The sequence below is a fragment of the Pomacea canaliculata genome, linkage group LG3 (genome assembly GCF_003073045.1).
Source record: "Pomacea canaliculata isolate SZHN2017 linkage group LG3, ASM307304v1, whole genome shotgun sequence".
Classification (NCBI taxonomy): Eukaryota; Metazoa; Mollusca; class Gastropoda; order Architaenioglossa; family Ampullariidae; genus Pomacea; species Pomacea canaliculata.
In genome coordinates, this window is record NC_037592.1 from 35,190,280 (window position 1) to 35,211,565 (window position 21,286).

A 21,286-nucleotide genomic window follows, 5' to 3' on the forward strand; every position below is an offset into this window, starting at 1 on the left:
AGAACTGTTCTCCAATGGCTCAAAGTGCTTACCAAAAAAAAAAAAAAAAAAAAAAAAAAGCCACACACTATGATCATAAAAACATTATAACAAGATTCTGCATTATCTAAACAACAGCTGCAAACTATCAGTCAAAAGGACAAGAAGAAATAAAGCAGTGTGACAATTTTTGTTTTTTTATGGCTATGACTATTTGACCACAACCAAATTCTGCAGGAATATTCCTTTCCTTTATGGAAACAACACAACATCGAAAGTACACAACAGGCTCAACAAAATTAAGATTATTAAGCTCCTTGGGGACCCAAGCTCTAAGACCATATATCAGCAGTACTACTTCATCATATGTGAATTGCTTTTTGTTGTAACAAGTGTTTCACTATTTTGCTACACTACCATGCATGTCAATTACCAAACTGAAAAAGATTCCTCACTCATATCAAGTGATGCATCTAAAGTTGATAAGACAAAAATCTCACCTGCATGAGTTTTCATCGGATAAATTATTTTCATATATTGCTAGATACTCTGCTAGTACTAAGTACTCTTGATGTTTGTTAAATCATATTAATTAGCGCAATTCTTTTTTTTAAGATAGATCTTAAATGTAAGACTACCATCACATCTTGTCAAGCCAGAAGTATAGAATATTCTGTACTTTCTTTGACTGAGTCTCTTCCTTAGTATTATTTCCTCACTGAACTTAATAAAGGAACAGTTTGTTGCATGCTGCAAGAAACATACAAAATTCAAAGGAGCAAAAGGAAGTTTATGTTTAAATTTAAATGTTGAAAAATATTTAAAAATCTATTGTTTTCATCTTACTGGTTGCCATAGTTTGAAGAGAATCATATATGCGCAGATGATGAGCCAGATCTGTAGCCAGAATGATGTCTCTCATCAAGTCCAGCACTTGCTGGTACTCCTATCAAATCACACAATAGTAAGTTACTCAGAAAAGTCACTGACACATGACAGCAGCAAACTGTGCACCAAGAGGTCCATCCATCAACTTTACAAAACAGTCTGGTATTGAAATATACACTTTCTGTATAAACAGGCATACATACTGTTAGATCCATTCCACAGTAGCTTAGAGAAATATTTTTTTATTACAGCTACACACTTTTGAAGATAACAACAATATATGTCTACTGCTTTCATTAGTGCACTAAACCTTTAAATAAATAAAACCCAAGCATGACTATTTCTTTCATTAAGGCAGTAAATCTTTAAAGAAAGCAAACACGAACATGACTATTGCTTTTAGCAAAGCAGTATTCATTTCTTCTTTTCTGAATCCCATATTGGTGCAGATTACTGATTTTTGTATAGCCTTCGCATTGCTCAAACTGACAAGAGAGCTATTGAAAAAAAGTGATTTTTTTCCTCCTTCCTAACATTAAACAATACCTTGCTTGTAAGATTCTCAAAAATGTTGCTTCCCTCAGTGTTCAAAATGCACATACTCTGAGCCAAGTGATGTCTCTGCAATATAATTAATGTTTTTAAATGCTGATTTGTGCTGTTTTTGAAACACACATCTAATAATTATGAATAATAATAATCACTAATGATGCTATTTCCTAATGACTCACAGTAGTTTACAAAAAAAAAAAACAATAAACAAAAAACAACTTAGGATCCTAGCACTACTTTATTAGTTAATGATTTACTATACTTTATTATCAGTAACAAACCAATTATGCACAATTGCCACCACCCTTACCTACCCCTCTAAAAAATATTGATCATGCTTGTTAATGAGTCCAAAACGTCATTTTTCTTGTAACACTTGAATCCCACATAAAAATAAATCAGAAACATACCAGCATATTTTAATTCTACATAATTAACAGAAAAAATTCTCATTCTTATTCTGGCAGGTCCATGCCACCCTACAATAAGTTCAAATCTCTAAGCAAAGAACATTCAACAACACACAAACCTACCTCCATTACAGATCCCTCTGAACTATAAAGTGCAGCAAGTACTGATTGCTGGTAAAGATAAAAAAGGAAATCATTAAACTTAGCATTATACAATTAAATGTATGACCCAAAAATCTCTCCCGCCTCCCAAAAAAAAAGTCTGAGATCAGATAGCTTGGAAACAAGCACAAATGCTAAAAAGGTGAAAAGCCTACAAAAATACTGAGATGCCAACAAACACTGAACTTTCTATTGGCTGCAATAATCTAATACTCCTCACTACTGGTTAAAAAAAAAAAACAAAGAAGGATCCAGCACTTACAGATTTCACTTGGAAAGAGTTTGTGGTCCCTCTGTGGTCAATGTCATGACACAAACATGACACAAAAAAAGCCAGCAACTCGATGTCACTGAAAGATTGCAATATAACAATATATACACCATGGCTCCATCTCTAAAATATATATGACCTCAAGACTACTCAATAAAGTATAACATTGATGTCAAATTCTTTCGTGTCTAAAACACGTTTCTCGCTGAAACTTGAAATATTTAGTTTCAAATGCTGTTTTCTTCAACTTTTTGGAAAATAACAAGTTTCTCCCCAGAGTGCTATTAATCTGACAACAAAAAGCTCCCAATCGTAAGAAGTCATCATATGGAATGTATTATAATCTGGGACAGTTTTATTCTTTACAAAAGTTGAAGTCAATGAAGTTTTACTAAGCTACAAGAAAAGAAACATACTGAAATTAATAATTGTGGATGATGTGCAATCTTCACTAGCTTTTATTTTTAAGATGTATCCTACACCTATTCATACTTCTCTCAAGCAGCTTTCTCCACAAATCTGCACTGAATTTGGATGTGATCCCTGGTGAGCTAAAAGAAATGTGAAAATAAGCAAAGAAATGGGATATTGAAAGCAGTAACTTCCTCATCTACGCCTCAGTGTTACTTACTCTAGTAAATCATCCAGTTTGAGGTTTTTGATGCACAGGTAGCCAAAGTGACCCACAGCAAAAGCATGCATCCAGTTGTGGTAAGGGGGGTTGCGATAGCCCTTCTTTACCATGAGCAAAAACCTGTCCAGTTGTAAAAAACAGTAACTTAATTGAACAGCCAAAATGACCCTGACCGGCAAAGAAGGCAACTCCCTCAAAAACCATTACTGCCACTGTATGAACATACCAGTCTGCTTGGTGCTAGATAGATGAGACTTCCAGACATCAAGAGTTTTAGCAACTGCAGCCAAAGAAAAATTTAAACAACATTCTTACGTAAGCAGGCTTGTGTTTTGAGAAAAGCAGGCACCTCATCACAGACGATGCCTTTACCTTGCCAAAGTATCTCGTTTCAGTCTCCATCTTGTACTAAGCCCAAGGTCATCAAACATAGACATGCAGGCCTGAAACATGCAACAGCAGAATAAAATCACACAGAAGAACAGATGGCATCAAAATGACACACAATACAGAAACTGTCCTTCAACAAAATTCATAATGGCTTTTCAAGAGTTTTCAAAAAATCAGTTTGACTAATAAAAGATATGAGGTACTGAGCACTGAACAAACACAATTTCATTTATGTTCATTTATGTTTGCTGTTGCTTTTTCTGGGGAGAAGGGGAGATAAAGAATGGTCATTTTGTGACTATGAACTAAGAACACTAAGAAAAGAATGCTCACTAGAGGAGTCTGTGTCTCAGCCAAGGACCGAGGAGGGTAGACAAATTGGTCAAAGACTGGATTAATCTTCTTGATGTTTGGAATCTTTTTCCCTGCCAACTCTGTCACCTCTTCTGTTGGGATTTGCTGTGAATATGGAAAATAAGCTGTTGTGAATGCTCATAAATGTTTAACTCCATAAGAAAAATATTTGTATCAAAGTACTGCACACATGCACAGAAAGAACTTCCTACTCAATTCACCAGTTTTCATGGTTTCATAACAAATATATAAATACTAAGTTATACTTAGAACGTAAAATCTTTTTGAAAATAGAAGTGGCTAGGGAACTGTGATTCTACAAAGAAAAAAAAAAGTTCTAAATTTTCATTGAATTCTATGTAATATGAGAAATAAAATGGCATGCACAAGTTTAAGCAATTTCACTACATCATGCCAAGGAAGAGATTAAAGATAATTCCAGATGTAGTTCACCATACGAAAACCAAAAATGTGCACATGAAATAAAATAATCTATTTTTCCTCAGCTTAAAGCCCAGCTTTAAATTATACTGCTAAATGTCTATAAGCTACTGTTGATCAAGTTACATACAAAGCTAAATGTTTGCACCTGAGATTTGGAAAACCTGTTTTTAGTGTTTAGCAGAAACATTTATAGTTTTTTCTTATCAGCTAACAAAATATGTTTTTCTACTGTAATGGAAACAACTTAAATGAATGCAAAAGCTGAATAACTATAAACACTGAATCACAAGAAAGTAAACTGGATACAATCAAAAGAAAGGACATGCATATGCAAACAAACTTTTGATAAGAGCAACAGTTATTTGTCCCAAAACAGCCATTAGTTCATCAGCTATTCACCAGGAGACACAGGATGCTTTTCAAATGTTGTTTATCAGACTTACTGCTTTTTAGTTAAATCCACTTTATATGCCAGACTATTTTGTTCATTATATTTATGAAAACAATTTTCACAGCATAGTTAGTAAGTTGCATGCTACAGGCAAGGCACAAAGAACTACTGAGAGGCAGTATGAATTCTTCAATGCTGATTCTCTTCTGTGTGATGCCCTGCATCATTTTTACAATAGCAAGATTCTCAGTTAGTGATAAAAATATCAAATAATATATGGCTAGATTAGAGTACAGACATGGGTCATATTTGCACTCAACCCTCTTGGCTGTTACCACACTTGCAAGAACACTGCACAAGGGTGATGAAAGAACTGCACAGACAAAATGTCAGCCTTGTCTTCAATCAGGCTGTATGCAGGACATCTCCATATCACAGACATTTATAGCAAGCTCTTTTTAAAGTATCCAACGCTTCCAGTGCTCATCCATATAAAAGAAAGGAAACTCGTCTAATCCTTTTTCAATGCAAAATCCAAAATCAACAATGTAAAATGAAATGGTTTCTCTTTGCAATGAACATTATTTTTCTCTTAAGACAGTAATGCAGCAATACATTTGAATTTCAACAAACTGCAGAAGCTGAAGCAAGTTTTGTTGTTAAAGAGCAGAGGCTCAGCATACACAAAAGGTGTTGAACTGGGTTTACAGGGTTAGGGATGGATGGGAGGTAACTTTTGTCTACTGACCTGCATGTGAAATATCATGAGCTCATTTGCTAATTTATTTCGATGCTGAGTATCTCGTAGCTTCTTGTATATGAGACACTGGAAAAAGCAGATGTAAACACAGATAATAAAAAATAAGTCAAACAAAATAAGCAAGACACTAACTACACTACAAAGCTTGACTGTCACTATGTTCTGAGCAAACAGATTTCTGCCTTCTCCCGTCATCACTTTGTGCTGGAGAAAAATTGCAGGTTCTGATATGACAGGTTTGATGTTTCTATAGCATTCATATTCTACATACTAGGGTTTGCTTTCTGCAGGTATCTTCCTCTTCCTCTGGTACCTGGCTGTATACTTTAGTCACACGATATTTTGCCATCTTCATGGCATTTCAGGAGATGGCAGAAATCAGCTAGAAAGAGTATAAAAGAAAACTAAATTAATCTTCAAGAAAACTGCAATTGCACACAAGCTACAGTGAGGGAAAAAAGTCGCAGAACTATTCTCCCCACACAGACATACAAAAGGTGCACCAGTGCTATGGCAAACAAAATCAGATCTAATGCAGTCATGCTGACATAAGGCCAAGGCTTCAACACCATTTATGACCTTTACCTTCATATGAAACATCATCAGCTCATTGGCCAGACTGTTTCGGTACTGAATATCGATCACCTTTTTGTACATCAGTGACTGTAAATAATTTTCATAGCAAAAACGATATAGCATAGCAGGTTTAGACCAGATGAGTAGAAAGTTGACTAAAAACTTTGGTTTGGCATTCTCTCTGGAAATATCAACTGTGAAAACATCAAGGAAACTGCTGAGAGGAGAAGAACATTTATAATGATTAGGACAAGATTAAAACTGGTTTCAAGAACACTAATCACTGTAGACCACAAGAGACTCATGTAATGTTACACCAACTCCAGCCATAGGACAAATAATTACAAAAACTACAAGAGCGAGAACTTTCTCCTTCATAAACAAAATGTGTGCACACATAGTGTGTAGATTCATTATGTAATATAATAAAGGCTTCAATAATTTCTAGCCTATAAACTGTAGGAAAAACCCTTTAGAAGTGTACAATACTTACAAGCTAGATAAATCATACATATTTATCAACTTAGGCTTAGATTAACTTAGGCTATCCTAATCAACCAGTGTGTCTTCCACATACTTGAAAACATTTATTAGGCATTATCCTGTAAATTAATATAACTCAGTATCAAATAGCAAATTACTTCAAATGCCTGTAGAATCAGTTATGAATCCCTGCTGCTTCATTTCATTGCAGTTACTAAACCTACACTGACACTCTAATCTTCAAAACAATTTTTTTTCAAAAAGGGTCATTGGATGAGCTGTATGTAGTCATTTAAAAATTTATATTTATCCTTAAAAATTGATTACAGCACATTTTATACGATCATAAAATGCTCACAGGAAAGCAAAGGGTAAGTTGAGACCGTCACAAGAAGTTTCTTTAAATTTTGAAATCAGCCAGGAAACTGAATCAACACTCTAGCAATAATGCAAGAAGCACTTAGTGACTAACTGTGCAGTCAGCTTTTTTGGGGTGCAGCCTCAGCACTAACTGGTCCACACCTCCGTTATGGGACAGAATCAAAAACTTTATTCAAGAGACACATTCTTAAAAGTCTTGCGGCTGCACTGACATGCACGATAAATTATGATTCTCCTGAAGGAGACATGTCTAGAAGAAAATAATGGATCATCCACCTGGATCTATGGGGAAGCCACAAGTCTTGACTTTTAGCTGATGGGTGACATTACTTGCTAGACTACCCATTCTAACTGCTGGAACTTATAAAATGGTTTTTATAGGGATAAAATGGGTAAGGAAAACTTGAGGAATGGTAAAAATGAATACTGATACAGGACACAGTTAATATTACAGAAAAAGGAAAAATCTATTATCAATCTTATAATTCTGATCCCTTAAAGATGTTGCTACAAATAAGCTCAATATTTCCCACCATCCCATATGTCCATTAGCAAGGAAGAAAGCACTTGACATTAGCTTTCAAAGAAATGGCTACATACATGACTGATACTGATGCAGCAATACACAGCAAATGCTGAAGCTATGTCCTCATCAAAAGTGGTGAAATATGTTCCTGTCTTTTTGTTGCACAGCTGTGCCACACCAAGAACAACACCTGTAACCAATGCATGAAACTACATCAGCTACAGATATGATGAGAAAATGGAAAATCACATATAGATACTTATTAAATATGATTTGTTTCTCAGTTTCTTAACACATCATAGTAATAACAACGAAATAATGCCTGTGGTTCAGATGACCTACAGTCTCAGTCTATGAAAAAATAGATTTAAAAAGCTACAATGCTCGATATTTACATACCTTCTTCATCTTTGATTGGAAAGCACAAAATGTTTCTGAAAGTTATAAATACCTTTACAGTCAGTGTGTGGGACCATTTAAAAGATGCTGTCACAAAATACATTATGTCACCAAAAAACTAACAACTTTACATGAAATTAGACAAAGTGAATAGAAGGAAATTTTATGCAGCCTTTATATATATATAAAAACAACCAATGCTTGTACTATCAATTAAAATTGGAATTAAAGTATAATTATGATGTGTTATCTGTTAATAACTAGTATAACAGGAAAAAATGAAATGCAATCATGTAATTGAAAATACTAATCAAAATAAATTACGAGGGAACTAGATTTTGGTAATTTTTTTGCACCTTGTTCTAAAGCCTGTAGAGTCATCAATGCCACGATAAAACAAAGGATGAGAATAAGCATCTTTGATGTTGAGTAGAGTACCTGAAACAAGAAATATTCACAAAGTTCACGCATAAGATATATACTAATGACAAACACTTTTGCCTAAATGGCTGGATCTGTGTCAATTTTGGTGTCTCCTGTTGCATTGTGCTTTTTGTTGCAATGTACACTTGTTTTCAATTGTTCTTGTTGCCACTTATTCCAGTAACAGTCTCTACTCATCTCAGCCATCTTGTCAGCCATCAGCCATCTTGTCCAAAGTCGTTTTTCACTTCATTGGATTGTCTCCATTTCTCTGCTATGATAACTTGTTTCTGATCAATGCCCATGCAGTCTTCACATTTTCTCATCTATGGGCCTTGTGTGTTTCATCACTTTATTTTCCCCATATGTGCAGATTTTTGATATCTCTGTGTGCGTGAAGGATGTTGACTGCACTCCCAGTGAGAAGTGTATTTATTTTGCCTCTTGGTCCCCACATTTTTTGGCCTACTTTGTGATAACTCAGACTTCTTTGGTTCCAGAATTAATGACTGTGTCACATCATCCTTATAAGAGAAGAAGTGTGGCTAAAGATGTGCACACTAGCTGGTTCAATACCTTTGTTAAATAAATTATTTCCTCCTGTTGATCCAGCTGTTGAATGGATTACCTGATGCCTGATAGGGTTGGGGAAGGAAAGGCAGAGAGGGTTTAGAGATGGGCATGGCCATTAACAAAAAATTGGGTCCTGAGACAAGACTAAGTGTTGTCTTTAACACCTTCCTCTACTATGACCAAAAGGTTAAGGCCCTGTTATATCTTTATATACATATCTACACATTCATTTATACATCTATGTGCTTCAAATATTGAACATGCTAATGCATTTACTTATTTTTACCTGTTGTAGCCACATGGCCTGCAATTCCCTGTGTTTTAGGCAGCCTTATCTCTGCTTGTGCCTGCAACAGAAAAAACATTTTTTCTTTATGGACGTCCCATTGCTCCTTATAAAATCCCATGTCTGAAGATTCTTGCTGGATTACTTTCACTGGTGGAAATTAATAGCTGGATGGAAATGAAAAACAACAGACTGAATTAAAAAAACAAAAACAAAAACAAACTATTAAACCTGCAAGGCAGCCTTTTCAGACATTCTGGAGTGTCTGACAACACAAATGTACCAGAATAGATTATATGAACCAAGAAATGTTAGAAGCATAACTCTTTTAAACTTTTACAAAAGCCACTAAAAATGGATGAAAGACTAGCGCTACATTCAAAGTCAAAACAACAAAGTGTTGGGAGATGGAAGATTAGTGTGCAGTTTTATTAGGTGGGTTAATCATAATTAAATGATGTGAAAATTTAAGGTAAGGGCAGGCAAGAGCGCATGCTAGGCACCAGGATTAACGACATCTTTGAGTCTATACTGATTGACAATCTTCAAAAAAAAAAAAATAATATAATAATAAAAAAAAGATACCAAGTTTGTAGCCCAAAGACAGTTTCTTTTCACTACAGATGTCTCTACAATGACCCTAAAAAATTCTACAGCACTAACAGAGTCAAGTTTTCCATGTTTTTATGCTGTTTGACATAAAATATGAATATAACCATGCAGAATACTGGTACATTTATTAACTGGTCTTCATGTGCCACAATCTTCCCCTATTCAATTCAGAAAAAAAATATTTTCTTAACAAAGAGCTCCCTTTGTAATCTGGCCTATAAAGATAACTGATTGACCACAGCTGTTGGAGCGAATGACTACAATATAAAGCAACAATAATTCAATAGCACCAATAAATGCAAAATAGGCTACCACCAACAGGTACCATGACTGCTAATGAGCAGCCACTTCAAAAAATCTATATATTCCTCCAAAATTAAAAGAAAGAAAAAAAGTGTGTACTACCCTAGTAAGTGGTCTTGTTATAGAACTAGAAGAATACTAAAACTGAAAATAAGACTAAAGAGAAAAAAAAGGGGGGGTATTGTTCAGTGATTTTTGTCTTCCATTTTCATTACTTTCTCTGAACAAAACTCTGCACCATGGTGCGGTAGACAGGGTAAAGAAAGTGACAGAGGTGAAAAGCACATTTATGGCTGAAAAGTTAAACAGGTGAGATGTACAGTACAGAGAGATTTTATTTCACACCTGGACACAGTCATGCTGTGAAATCTTGTGAAAATATAGGTTTAAGAAGTAACTAAAACTTCATATTTCTTCTTGCTGAAAGCTACAAACTCTTTTCATTAAAAATTAATGCACTAAAAAGTTTATGTCTTATTTCATCTTTAAAGGGGCTTTGTTTATTAAATGCACCAACCATGACACATACACAGCATGCACTTAACATGTATGCCATTTCCTCCTGCTAACATAATCTTCCTTCAAAAACTGGTGAAGGTTTCATGATGGCCTCTTCACAATGATCAAAGAATTTTAACAATTATCAAATCAATCTTCTAATGCCAATTTTTAAAAATACCATTACATCAGTTCTGTACTATTTTCATGTGCATTTCAACTCCCCAACATGCTGGGTTCATAGACACTATGGCTGAGGGTCTCATAACAAATGACGATGAGTCTGTATATCAACAGGTTGTGAATCACCAGCTAGTATGGTGCAATGCCAACAGTCTGCAGCTCAACATTTCTAAGACTAGAGAAATGGCAGTTGACTTCCATAGAAACAGAAACTCAGTGGAACCTCTGACCAATAAAATGCCCATAGAGCAAGTGAACCACCATCTGGAATCAATTCCTCTGTGACAACAATGTGGTATCTCTCATCAAAAAAGCCTAAAAACAACTCTACTTCTAATGCCTGCTGGAGAAGTTCATCTTCAGGAGGGTTTGTCTGGTCCAGTTTTAATAAGTGGTGACATTCTCAGTCACCATCTTGTAAGGCAGTACCACCCAGAAACGGAAAGTCCAACTCAACCAGGTGGGGCATTCGGCTAACAGAACTACTGGCTGTGACCTGCCCTTTGCAGCCACAATCTCTGCCCAGTACAGTTTATGAAGGGCATGTACACATACAATTGTGGCCAACAAGTCAGTAGTCCCTTTCACTCCATGCCCTTTGGGGTCATGTACAGATACATCCAGGCAAGAATATTCTGAGAAGCAGTTTCTGTGCCAAGGCAGTAGCCTCTCTGAAATGTCTATGGCATGAATTAGAATTGACTGCTTAATGTATCTTCTTGAATTTGTATGCAGTGTGATTACTGAAAGTATGTGAGCAAGTGTTTGTCTTTGTATTCATGCTCACATTTGTTTTGGGGGGGGGGGGGTTGGTGTTTTACGCCGTGTCAGCAACTAAGGCTATATCACGGCAAGCAGCCAGCCCTGTAAACAGATGCCACGTGCAGAGAAAGATCAGCGTGCCCGAGACGAGAAATGAACTCAGGGCAGCCAACCTTCACTGTATTGGTGACAGGCACTAACAGCGCTAACCGTTGCGCCATCGGGCCGCTTCATTTGTTTTGGGATGCTTATACATGAAATTGGTGGTTGAACTGAAAGGTAGGTTGTCTATAGCATGGTGGTGAAACAGAAATGTGGGGGTGTAAATGTGTGAGAAAGTGTGTATGAGCATATATACTGGGTGAATTTCACCTTTATTTATATAAGAACATATATATAGTACTGCATGTAGTGTTCACTGCAAGTGTGTGGTTAGTGACTGTCAAAAATATGGCGGCCATCGATGAGACATGTCTTTTGTGCAATGTCATATGGCAAATAAGTTATCTTATTTATTAAACTTCCAACAGATTAGATCTGAAGCGAAAAAGGTTTTTTTTTAAAAAAAAAAAGAATCTCCCACACATGATGTCTTCCACAGCGCAGGCAATGCCATCTGTACAATAATTGTTCCTTCATACCAGAATGAATGGTTCCAAATGCTGCAACTCCAAACTGACCCATGTATAAATAAAATCTAAATCGAACAGTGAAAGAAAGGAGAGCCTTACCACTTTCTCAACAACATTATGTCTGACATCTTGAGATATTTTTGTGTAAATTAATGAAGTCGCTGTAAAGCTCAGGTAAACTTCTTTTATACAACAGTTGATTTAGAAGACCACAGCCAGATGATACATTATACTTTTAATAGACGATACTGAACATTGCAGCGGAAAAATAGACTGAAAGCTTTGCGCAGGGAAGACTGCAACACAGCATCTTGCTAATGTGTAGGCACAAAAAAAACAGCACTGCAAAAGAGAAAGTATGTGCACACAGAAGAGAAATTAAATGTGAACTTGTGGAGTACATCAATCAGTCACTGCTTACCCCATTCCGTAAAATCCACTGAAACAAGTTTTGCAATTGAAAACTTTAATGGCTACTTCTCTTTCTGACTGCAGGCAAAAATCGAGGAAATGAGATGTTAATAACTGTTAATTTCACTGTTCTGTGAAATTTAGTGTTAAAAGCAGGACCAATGTGAAGTTTCTACCAACAGACCTTCAGCTCGTGATCTTAAATTTACACAAGCAGCTCTCTGTCAATACATGTATACTACAATTTTCGACTAATTTGAATCTGCAGGCATTGTGGGATTTTTATGGAATTAAAGAATAAATATTTTAAAAAAACCAACTGTACACTACCTAACAACAGTGTATGCAAAATGAAGCCCATGTATGTATACATACACCTGATATGCACAAAGAAGACACATCAACACACACACACATATACACATGTATCTTTCACTTGGCATCTCTCTCACACATACACATGCATGAATTAAAGACAGAGGGCATTATAAGGTCACAGAAAAAGGAGCAGGTACACGAAAGGAAATGGTGAGTGAAAGTGGAAGAAAGACAAAAAAAGGAGACCGATTGACAGATCAAGACAGTAAGCAGGTAATGATATTAATAGAAACACTTTTAGCTTTATTAAAACAGTCTACCAAATCTGTGTGCTATTAAGTCAGCCCTACTAGACAATTTGCTTAACTGCACCTTTTGTTGGTTCTTATATGAATGAAAGAGACAGGGCTCTGGGTGGAAGCTATGAAGCAAACTAAGAAGCTCAGAGAAACATAAGAGCAAACCATAAAATGAAAGATTACTGCATGCTGATCTACAATGCTGCTCAATATACATGCTGGATTGATATCAAGACACAAATGAGGGGAAAAAAAACCCATATCTTAAATTTTACATGTTTTCTCCTTACTTGTAAAAGGCATTTAATTTTATGCTGCTATTTTCGACTTTAGTTTATATAGCTCACTGTATTAATATCTCACCAGCTGCTAATAGCATAACTTAGGAAAGTAGATAGCCAAGTAATTAGAGTGCAAATGTCCAAAATGCCCAGGCACACCTGTTTAACATAGGTGTGGTGCAGTGAGCAATCTCCAGCTGACCTACCTGTTGGGATTGTGTACCTAGAGGTTTGAGGAAAGGTAAAGCAGCAAGAGTGACAGGAGAGTGAGACCACCCTCACAAGAAAGCAGGCCCCCATGAAAATCAGTGTAATCTTTTGGTATCAACATAAATCATGCATGAATTTTAAAAAACTCTAAAAGCAAGATCTTCAATTGTACAAATTAATATTGCAAGTCAACGGCCAATATTATGAAAAGGCATCAAATACATTAATAAATTGTAGCCAATGACAAAAGGAAGGCAGATAAAAGAGGGACAGCAAGGTACCTCCTTGTTGTTGGTAGAAATTCCATCAAATACTGTGGCAACAAGCTCATCAGAGTCCTGATCGAGAAGAAACACGGAACATCTGCACACACAAGACTAGGTGGATAAACTGTACTCACCACCATGCTATGAACAAACAAAAGTAGGGATGGAAAAAAATAGAGAAAAGCTGTAACCAAAAGACTGAGATAAAAACAAAAAGCTAAAACATCATTCTTGCAAGGATTTATGTGAAAAGAATCCAAAAGATTAATCTTTAGACTGGAAAATCTCCATTACACACAGTTTAGTTCTTGTTACTCCCTGAGGAGCATAGGGCCACACTGTTGCGGTTTCTGTAACATCTTTTTTTTTTTAATATGAGTGGGTTGTCAGCCCAAAGCAAACCCCCCCCCCCCTCCCCGACATGGAAGGCCAGGGTGCAACATTTTAGTCTGGCCTCTCCCCTGACAGACCTGTTTGGTGCAAGGCTCCTGCTGACATAGCTCTGTGGATCGACAAAGCATGCAAGCCACCACACCTACAGATGCCTACTATACATATAATTCCCAAGATTAATAAATATACTTTAATGATTAATGATAACTAATAATGATACATCATTAATAGTTTAGAATCATATAAAACTGAGATATCAACACAAGATGACTCAAAGGGTGATGCAAAACAAAACAGACATGGTGCTGTCTAGATAGAAAGCCCAAGGGGATTTATTTCACCACAAACTCACCTTTCAGCATCAGTCAGGTTTCTAGCTTCTTGCATAATCTCCCTCAACAACTTTGTCAGATCATCTGAATGTAATCACAAAACAAACTGCATCAGTCAGCATCAACATCTTGAAAATGGCCAAAAAAGGACATCAATATCTATATGAATTTGCTTTATTATATCTTCTGACAGGTATTTAGAGATAAATTGTAAAGACAGTGACTTTCAAAAACAAAGTTAAAAACTAGCAGGACTGGGAAAATACAACATTCCATGTCAGCATCTACACAAAAATCTCTTCTTTTTAATTCAACAAACAAAAGTAAATGTTCAGAGATGAACACTCAATCGGAAAGTTGAACACTTTCAATTAAACCATGGACTGGCTAAACTTGTAGCCTGGGGATAACGTTCTTTTACTAAAAGAATTTTAAAGACCATACTGAATGCTTTGTGTTTTTTTGTAGCTATTGATAGATTGGTGAAATAAATCTAAGAACAGAATTCTACATGTAATAGTTCATGAAAGTTGCAAAGTAATCAATTGGCACCTGCAATCAATGCATGGCATGGAATCCTACTTGAACACAAGAAAGTGGTGTACTTCAGCTGGCTAGTGATGAGATAAGATTTCATCTGTCAGTGTTCACATAATAAAGTTCCTACATGTACCAGTTTTAGCAAGTAAAGACAAAGTCTGTTATCAATCTGAAGCCAAATTAAATAAACAAGAATTTTTAGAAATTAACCAAACACAGCTGAACAAGCAGATGATTTAACAGACTCCTACTAATCAATTCCTGTAGCAATTCACTGTGATCAAATGCTACAAGATGTTACATGTCTAATTAGATGCTTGCACAAAGCTTACTAATCAACTCCTGTAACAATTGACTGTGGTCAGATGCTACAGTGTATGTGTCTGACTATACACTAGCACAAAGCTTTACTAAACTTCCATGGGAATAAACAGGAAGTGACAGATTTATAAGCTGAATTTATGGGTAAAGCGTTCTCCATGTAGAGCAATGTTCATCTTGTTTAATTTTGCGACATTTATAGATATGCTGCATTCTTTTCCTGCCAGTTTCTTTTGCTTTTTTGTTGTTTTTTTTTTTCTACAGCTACAATGTACGGAGATATTTTTAGATGCAGGTTTAGGATATGCTACTCTTTGTCCTCTTTATGAATAAATTTAGTAATCTTTCAACACAAAGATTAAACGCTAATACTTTAAGAGGATGAACTAAAAATGTTCACCATTTTCATAGCTAATTAATTAATTTTCACATTAGTTTAATGAGATCTTAAATTTTGCAGTTCATATTAGACTTGGATTTTAATATGTGGAAACTGACAGTGCTGACAGTAACAATGGTCTAATTTCATGTCACTAAGAGCATAATGACAGCACAGCAGTGGAAGATGAGGGGTTTTGATGTGACATTAGTGTGTTGTGGGGCAAGATGATACTTGGGTGCTAAGGCCATGCATTTTACTTTGAAACCTATTCTTCTATAGTCTATCGTTTCTGTGCAAAATCCCAAACGTATGTGACAGAGATTTTAGTAGTATGCTACAATTATTGTCTTCTCTTTGACTCATTAAATATATGCATTAGTTGTGAAATAAAATCAAGATTTTATGCATTCAACAAGCAGCGCAGCAATGGTCCCTACACTTCCACTTTCAACTGACATTTTCTGTCATTGTTTGCTAGTCCTTGCACCTTGGCTGTGGCAGCTTCTGAATAGGTATTTCTATGAAATTTATTTAAAATCATTGTTTTTTCATTTTGCAATTTTGAGTTTGAGGCATTCATTAATGTAACAGATCTTTTAAAAAACAAGAGTAAGATATGCTTTTGCATTCTGTATGATCTTCAATATAAATAATAACAAAAATTTTTTAATATTAAACATGCCCATGAATCAAACTCCAACTGTAAACATACATAGGAAGCGTTCATCTGAATACTCAGCACTTGGAGGTTGTAGGTCTATTAAATCCTGCAAGGTCAGACTGCCACCACTGCCCATGCTGTCCAGAACTGAAAATTGTCTATGCTCTTGGATAAAACTGTCACATTTTTTTATTTCGTGAGGTAATACATCAGTTTGTGATGCAGTCTTTTCCTCTGCCTGCAATCTTTCACAAACAGATGCCAAACAAATAGCAGGTACAGTCTTAGAGCACACCTCAGCCTCATCAGTTGAGGCCTGAGACACTAAAGAGCTGCTTTGCTGAATAATGTCTTTCTTAGCTTCTGACAACAGAATCTCCTTCTCTCCTTCCTCTTTTCCCATTGGTGTTTCTTCTATAACCCTCTGAGACATCGTGGTGTTTCCTTCTTGATCTTCCTGGTTGAAGATACTATTTCCACTTAACAGCGATAGCTTCTCAGCAGTGGATTCTTTGTATTCTTCGCGTATCTCTTCTTGTGTGGGGATCGCGTCTTGCATGGTGTGTAAAATGTCTGTAATATGTGGATCAAACATGTATAAAACTGACTCTACAGTAACATTTTTATGTTGCGTAAGTTCCAAAGCACATTGTCTTAGAGCCCTTACATCAACTGGCTTTCTACCAGCTGCATGAATGCTATCTCTTCTGGCTCTGGTCTGGCTGTACCTTCTAGCAAAGTTGCTTTTATGGTACTGATGATCCAGAACCTCCATACCTAAGCTTGTGCTGCTACTTTCCATGCTGGATATTTCTTTTGCACTCCATGTCCTGCCTAACTTCGTCATATGGTAAGATGACTTTGTTTCTGGTAAAAAATCACTTGTATCCCCTTTATGCACTTTTAAATGCTCATCTGTACCTGTAGACTGTGCCTGCAGCTCTTTATGAATGCTTTCAGCAAAGCTGATGGATCCCAAAACTTCTACAGAGCTCTTTTTAACAAGTCCAATATTTTCTGAGCTACAGGAAATATTTTTTTCAGAAACTGTGGCTGCATGTGAACTTGCCGAAGATTTGAAAAATTTATCGGGATCCACATTCCAATTCTCTCCAAGATATTCTCCCCCAGTCCTGTCTAGTTGCTTGACAGATGAGTTATTGGTACCATGACTTTCTTTATTTGAAAAGAGGCTGTGAAGGAGCTTCTTGTCCTTCTCAAAAGGCTTTAACATAAATTGAAAGCTATGGAGACACCTGGTGATATTACTGATGGAAGTGAGGGAGTCTGCTGTCTGAATATCATCATATATGAACTCACCCAGTCGTGTGAAGAGCTTGCGTGCAACGTGCAGCAGAGCCTGAAAAATTATAAACAGCACACAAGTACACATAGTAAATGGCTCCATTTTGTTTACCAATCATGCAATTTCTATTATAGTCAATAAAGTAAACAATCTGTGATAGCTTATGCATTAATCTGGATATCTAACTGAAGCATTCATCCAAAGAAAGGATATACAACCTAGAAAAAACAATGTTAAATCAATAAAACATGTTTTAAAAACAACAGAGAACCCTTTATTTTGTACTTTTGTAGCATACAACTTTTAATTGGATCTACAATTCCCCTTACATAGATACAACTATAAATATAATAGCTACAAAATATGATCCTAACCCTTTTTTAACTCGTTCAATGATGTATCAACATAACTGAGCTATTGACGCAACTGAACTATAGAGCTATGAAGATGTTCACATTCGTAAGTGCTAAACGTAAGGGAAGAGTTAATGACACAAATGATATAGACCAACAGCATAAAAGCTGCTGAGCGATATAAGATTTTACCAACCAACATGCAAAACTTCTGTGTCTCATGTGTCTATCTTCTCGTATATGTAGAATTCACATTGGTGTAAATTTTAAGTAGGTAAATTTAACTGTTGGACATTTTGCGGGCCTCTACTGTAAATAACAGATACACAAACTTGACTCTATCCTTCACCGGCTGTGTAACACAGTTCTTTGAGGTATTCAGATGGAGACTTCAAAAACCATTAACCAAAGTGGCATTGCACCATCTCTAATGTCCTGGAAAGCTTACAACCAAACTGAGTGAATGATTTCATAAATGCTAAAGACAAGCAGGAATTAAGCAGAAAACTGAGAAAGCAATGCAAGTACAAATTTCAAAGAAAAACACTAGCATGTAAAGCCCTAGTGACATACTTGCGTTTGATTTTTTAGTTTCCGCTCATTTTGAAAAGCCAGAGTGCTGGTAAGCACAGTAGCTGTGTACTTAAAGCACTGCCGCACTATTTGAATGTCATCATCACCAAATCTGCCACAGATCATACAGCAGTAAGCAGAAACAGCACATTTAATTTAATTGCCGAGTCCTTCAAAATCTTGTCTGGGACAACAGTTTAAAGTTTAAAGGTAAAGATAAATCTTTTAGTTGTTAAGAAGCAAAACGCCTTCTTGGGGCAGCCTTTCTTTCTGTAAGAGTGGTGCCTTTCTTTCCCCAAACTTACAAGGGGTCAAGTATCTATTTAACACCTGGCAACCAGGTGAAGTACACATGGTTATTTAACCTTGGACGCTAATGCTCTAACCACTTGGCTACCCTAAAAGTCTGATAATGTGAATTGTCCAACTCAAGTGTACAAAAGAATGGAAATCAGAGAGAACTTCCACAATAAAAGATATGTATACATGTAAACAGTATGCCTACCCCCCCCTTTTTTTTTACTAAGATTTTCTTAATCCCACTAACCTTTGACCATTAGATTTGTTAACCAGGCAGGCCAAAGCAATAAGCTCATGACTGTCCTTGCAGGCCACAGGCACACAAAGAAAGGAATGGACAGGTTTTTCCACAATTTTCTCCACTTCTGCTCTCCGATCCTTTAACAAATACAAAATTTTAAAGCCACTTTAATTCTATTTTTTAATGTTACCGAAAGCAGAGATTTAAGTTTACAACAACAAAGATGTCATAAATACTACTTAAAGAAACATGACACATAATGAGAATTTCGAGACTTACTTCTTCATTGTGATTATTTTGAGACTGAATGGGGCTACATTTAGAATAAATAAATAAGTAGATATGAAAAAAAGAGAACTTTCATATTCCTCAATTTAAAAGATAAATAATAAGGTAACCAAATAAAGCTATCTTCTGGAGACTGAGGACAATATTAAATAGTAAGAACCAAGGCAGACTAAAAACGAATAAAGATCTCACACTCTCTCACCTGGGGTATGTGCTCCAGGAACATAGGCTGCTTGGTTTCAAGTGCTTGTGCAAAACAGCTCCACAGTCCCTGAAGACATTATCACAAGGGATTTACTTTTCAAACACTGAATAGCTCTGAACAGCCAGTTGTGCCATCATATTTTAAATGCTTTTGATTATTATTGAAGAGAACCTGCATTGCTAATTTCCTCTGTGGGTAGAGAGCTCAATGTGCTTTACAATAGTTGCAATACAAGAGACATAAAATGTGAAAATTAGGACAGGACAAACATTATCTCAAGATTCTCTATAGAAATAGAATAGCACAAACAATGATAACACAGAACATGTAATGTAATTGAAATTTTCACTCTGTGAAGCCATTCATTACTGGCCTTGTAAACAGGGTTTGATTAAATTTTTATTCTTGCCCAAAAAAAGTACATCTTATGATTTTAAAATCTAATTAAGTATGGGTCACTATGGTGGGAATCCTAGTAAAGGGTTGTTAAACAACATCAAAGACACATGTTAAAACTATCTTTTTCCTATAACTCACAGGAAAGCGAACTTCTTCAGGCAGGATTGTGCTTCCCACAACCTAGAAATACGAAAAGAGAACTTCTGTTTAATAACACACCAATGTCCTTGTGCTTGCTAAGGCTCTTTGTATTTTCTATTAGGCACAGTTCTAGTACTATCACCATAAAAGCAAAAGTGAGGGCTGTATCCACATCAGCCAGAGGTATCTGCCTGCCCCTGAGGTTGCTATACCTCCAGCTGCAGCCTCTGTCTCCCTGGTACTACAGCCCCTGCCGCCATAATTATGATCTGGAGGGCTACCTCTCTAAGGTTTATTGTCTCTGGTCCATGGCTGACCTTTCCTAAAGTCACAGCTTCACTTTGAATACAAGCCAAAATCTTTAGATTATCTGCTGAGCTCTGACGTCCATGTTAGTTTTTATTTAAGAAGATCTTGCATTGCTTCTGGTCCATGGCTACCTTTCCGGTAATATTTCTTCAAATTTTAAGCTACAGCCTCAGAACTATATAAATACATACACACAGAAGAGTGAGTGCATCAGATTTTGTGTGTGTGTGTTTTGGAGTGGGTACTTCATGTGAGAAAACAAAAATTGGGAGGTAGGAAGGAAAGGAAAAAAAAAATGAGGAATGAAAAAAAAAAAGGTAAGATCTGGAAAGTTGAAAAAAACTCATTTTTGCCTAATACAAAATGTACAGTGATAGTCCCCATTCACATCTCTCCTCTATTCATCTGTGTCATGTCATGCCACACTAGATCTGGCTCCTTACTTTAAAGTGGATCTCCCCCACTTCACCCCAGGAAGCAGCACTACCATGTTCAAACTTGGTTCTGTACAGTAACTGCTAAGCAAAGAGCCAGCGGCTGGTTTGTAATTATTAAAGATCTCTCTCTCTCACACACACACACACACACACACAGGTACAGTTATACTTTCTTTGTCACACATGATTAATACCTGAGAAATCAGCTCCAAAGTCTCTGGAACCACTAGCAGAAGAAATCCACTCTCAGAACATGTGTGCTCACGAAGCTGCAAAAAAAGAACATTTGCAATTAATGAACAGAAAGAGGAGCTGATTAACTTCTCTGCATTAAGACCCTTTTTTCTTTCTTTTCTTTTTTTTTGTCTTATCTAAAAATCAGATCGTAGGACAAAATGACACAAGACCAACTAGGAAATAAATAGAACATAAATGAATAGAAAAATAA

General features: G+C 36.2%; 1 protein-coding gene across 8 annotated transcripts in view; it reads right to left on the minus strand.

Annotated features, from left to right (window-relative positions):
* LOC112560247 (cGMP-dependent 3',5'-cyclic phosphodiesterase-like) overlaps window positions 1–21,286 on the minus strand; it is a 93,808-nt gene that overhangs the window by 10,297 nt on the left and 62,225 nt on the right. For 5 of the 8 annotated variants that reach the window (XM_025231944.1, XM_025231939.1, XM_025231945.1 and 2 more), the window contains 21 exons: window positions 21,033–21,107; window positions 20,090–20,131; window positions 19,550–19,618; window positions 19,066–19,196; window positions 18,519–18,630; window positions 17,607–17,646; window positions 14,403–14,466; window positions 13,673–13,754; window positions 8,883–8,943; window positions 7,957–8,038; window positions 7,601–7,635; window positions 7,276–7,391; window positions 5,821–5,898; window positions 5,224–5,301; window positions 3,620–3,745; window positions 3,269–3,339; window positions 2,894–3,016; window positions 2,254–2,341; window positions 1,953–2,000; window positions 1,414–1,488; window positions 826–925 (listed from right to left, as the gene is read on the minus strand). In XM_025231944.1, the coding sequence (XP_025087729.1) occupies window positions 826–925; window positions 1,414–1,488; window positions 1,953–2,000; window positions 2,254–2,341; window positions 2,894–3,016; window positions 3,269–3,339; window positions 3,620–3,745; window positions 5,224–5,301; window positions 5,821–5,898; window positions 7,276–7,391; window positions 7,601–7,635; window positions 7,957–8,038; window positions 8,883–8,943; window positions 13,673–13,754; window positions 14,403–14,466; window positions 17,607–17,646; window positions 18,519–18,630; window positions 19,066–19,196; window positions 19,550–19,618; window positions 20,090–20,131; window positions 21,033–21,107 (1,696 nt within the window). The other 3 variants (XM_025231938.1, XM_025231940.1, XM_025231941.1) reach the window with 3 other exon arrangements.